This window comes from Limulus polyphemus, unplaced genomic scaffold, assembly GCF_000517525.1.
Source record: "Limulus polyphemus unplaced genomic scaffold, Limulus_polyphemus-2.1.2 Scaffold2764, whole genome shotgun sequence".
NCBI lineage: Eukaryota > Metazoa > Arthropoda > Merostomata > Xiphosura > Limulidae > Limulus > Limulus polyphemus.
In genome coordinates, this window is record NW_013668374.1 from 8459 (window position 1) to 11971 (window position 3513).

The 3513-nt window shown below is 30.5% G+C and overlaps 1 protein-coding gene across 3 annotated transcripts in view; it reads left to right on the top strand.

The window, feature by feature from the left end:
- LOC106467846 (spermidine synthase-like) overlaps positions 1-3513 on the top strand; it is a 35424-nt gene that overhangs the window by 4330 nt on the left and 27581 nt on the right. For all 3 annotated transcript variants that reach the window (XM_013928223.2, XM_022396047.1, XM_022396048.1), the window contains exon 2: positions 1628-1763. In XM_013928223.2, coding sequence (XP_013783677.1) covers positions 1630-1763 — 134 coding nt within the window. In that variant the 5' untranslated portion in view covers positions 1628-1629. The remainder of the gene's footprint in view (positions 1-1627; positions 1764-3513) is intronic.

Below are 3513 nucleotides of genomic sequence, written 5' to 3' on the forward strand. Positions count from 1 at the left end.
GTCTGGTTGGGTCCTGACCAGTAGTGATAAATCATGTAAAAATTTTTCCCACAATACACAAATTCTGGGTGAAGAGCATACCTGTTCTGGATGTAGTGCGGTTCTCCCACTAGGGTGCCAATCTTCTATTGGCACAACTATGATCTATGCAGATGCTTTATTTTATGGATAATGCTTTACCAGCCCTTCCACCTTATAAATGTGGGATTGTAGCTATGCAAGTGTGAACAGAGTTAAGTATGTTTTGGAAGTTAACATTTTCTTAAATCAAAAATGCATTTCTGATAAGAGCTGGTGTTAGAGACTGGGATTGAGTCAGTCTCAAAAAAGTGATAATATTATCTGTATGAGGTGCTTATATACAGTACCAGGATAGAGGTTGCATTGACGTTGGTGGAGAGTGTCACAAGATAAATATTGCCAAGAGCAACTAAGTGGGGTGTAAAAGACTGGAGCAAGTGAGAAAAAATCAGACCAGTGCTTAGTTTGGTAAAGGAAGAAACCCTGGCAGTCAAGTAATAGCTATAAGTGTGAGAGGAAGTAAGTATTATTGGAAATACATTTTAGATTTAAGAAAATGTTAACTTTAAGATTGTTTACATAGAAATATCGAATATAAGAGGAAGGAGGTTATTGGCCCAACCTATTAGGAAATCGTTTAGAATTCATTTGGAATATTATGCTCTGTTTTAGTTACCTTGTTTAAGAAATATGTTGTTGGAAAGGGTTGAGAGAAGAGCTGTCAGAATGATTCCAGGTATGGAGGGATTAGTACAGGCAGTAAGATGAGAGAACACAAACTTAAGTTAGGGAAGACTCGGGTACAAGTGTTACTTTTCTAATAAGGAGATAAGCCTCTGTAAAAGTTTGCCTTCTGGTGTGGTAGAAGCTTGAAACGTTAAAGAAGTTTAAGAGGAAATTGGTTGAGTATTTTAGAAATTAGAGTTAAATATAAGAAACCAATTTCTATATGTAGTTAGATGGTAGTAGAAAATAGGATAGTCTAGGTGGGTGTTAATTAGCCCTTTGATGTCCATTTGAAATGAAAGATAAAGTAACAGAACACACTTTAACTTTAGGGATTGTTAAATCTATGCTTTAAAGTTATATGTAATAAATAAATACAAATTCTAAACTTCCAACAGATAAATTCTCATATAAACGGATATGTTATATTTAATATCTATTTTCAAGCTTGATTTTAGAAAAGGGACTTAGATTATTTAAGATATAAAAAAACTGAATTTCAGTATCAAACAATGACTATTCTCATAAAGTCCTGTGTTCAGTCAGAAATCGTATACCAGCAACTGCATTTGTTTGTATTATATGGAGTAAAGTAATTATACTGTAGTTCTTTACCAGTTTTGCATTATAGGACCTCTAACCAGAATGTTTAAGGAGTAGAATAACATATTGCATCCAAGAAACTTTTGAAGATATTTATTAAATTGGCATCCTTTCCACCAGTTATTTGATTTGAGTACCAGATAAAGCATATGAAAGTTTGACATAGTAGCCATTTTTATACATACACTTAGACTTTCATATTCTGAAGAGGTAGGGGTGTTAAACTAAAGAGTATGTATAAATGTTTCTTCAGTTACTTTGTTTTTTATTATTTTAGGAATGGATGCTTTCAAAAAAGGATGGTTCTCTGAGACTGGAATACACTGTTCCAACAAAGTGAACATATCTCTTAGTGCTGACAATATCTTGTACCATGAAAAATCAGCTTGGCAAGATATTCTTGTCTTTGAGAAGTAAGTTAACCTCTTTTTATTGTTAATTAGAGATATTCTTTTAAATAAGGTTTTCATAGGAACAACTCTGGCTTCGAGGTTGTTGTTTTAAGTTTTAATGTATTTTTTCTAGCTACTAAATTAATGGGACAACAAACCACATTAGCCTTTTTTTTATGGTAGTGTACAACAGAGTTTTGTGTATTAATATTTTTTTTTCATAAATAATATAGGTTTGATATTAATGTTTTCCGAGATAATGTTACCACCACATTGTTGTTCTTTCCTAAACGATTTGTTTCATTTGCTTACACTGCAATCAGTAGCCTCTACCCAATTACCCTTTAAGTTACTGATTTGTTTTTTTACCATTCATTTCTAATGAAGCCATATTTTGCAATGTGTGCAAAGAACTGACAAAAAATTTAATTTTATGTGTAAAATGTATGTTTCTGCTAGTATGTACATAATATTCATGACATGAATGTGCTTTTTAAGTATGACATATAGTCAAGCTTAGTTCTTATCTAAGTTTCTATGTCCAACAGAGAATAGTTAATCATGAGAACTATTGTCCAACTAGAGAAACTAAAAGGCAGAAAAAATGAAATTTTGACATTGATTAACTCAAAACATAGAAGATAGACATATTTGGTGTGATGAGATTATGTACCTTGGTCTAAATTTTCTATTCAAGTAAAATATCTGTTGTTTTAGGTTATTATTGCACTGTTATACAATATAATTATATTTAGCACATGTAACTATGTCAGGTTTCATGTATAGAACAGAGAATTTCAAATAACAAAATTCATCTGTGACACATACTATGTTTTGTACTAGGTCTACTATACACAACAATAACTGTACAGGTTTTTATTATATCTGTATGTTAGAGTACATTCTAAATTATATGAGGAAATGCTAGACTGTCAATTGGTGTAAAATGTATGCTTGCATACTTTAACAACTAATGATAGGTAGTCATACACGAATATGTTTATTTAGGTTTTCTTTGTCATTTGAAAAGTAAGTATGACCTTAGCTGATGTCTACATTTTTTGTGCTAAGCAGTTTCAGTCATTTTGTATAAAGCAGAGCAATTTTGGTTCATGTTTGAAGTTTATGATTCTTGTCATTGTCACACAAAGTCTTCATTTCAAATGCTGCAACAGTACATTTTGTGAGCAGCAATGTATATTTCTTTTCCCGACTACAATATTTTAATATGTCATTATAGAAAGTGTAATTAATTAAATAATACGATAAAAACAATTCAAAATTTGTAAAATGTTTCAACTGTAACTTGTTATTCGTAATGACACAAAAGTACCTATGTATAAGAGGTATCAAATCTTTATAGATAATCATTTATGGATGGTGTAATTTATGGTAAAGATGCTAAAACATGCAGAGGTGAAAGTGTAAGTTTCCAGGATGTGTTGTATTATTGATATTACTTTATTAAAACACTGTTATTTATCTTTTTGTATTTTATATATTGAATTTTCATACAGTTTATATAAAAACCACTCATTATAAAACTATGTTACTAATTCTTTTTCCAGTATGTTTCAAGCAAAACATTTATAACAATGATATGTCAGACTCAACCAAATGTACAGTAACTATTATTATCTTTACCATTTTCTTTTCTTGATGAGAAACCGTAAAATGTCACAATCAAAATTCACAAAGACAATAAGAAAAAAATACAAAAGGCTTATTATTATATATCATGGTTTCTCCAGGGGTTTAATTATTTCAATAA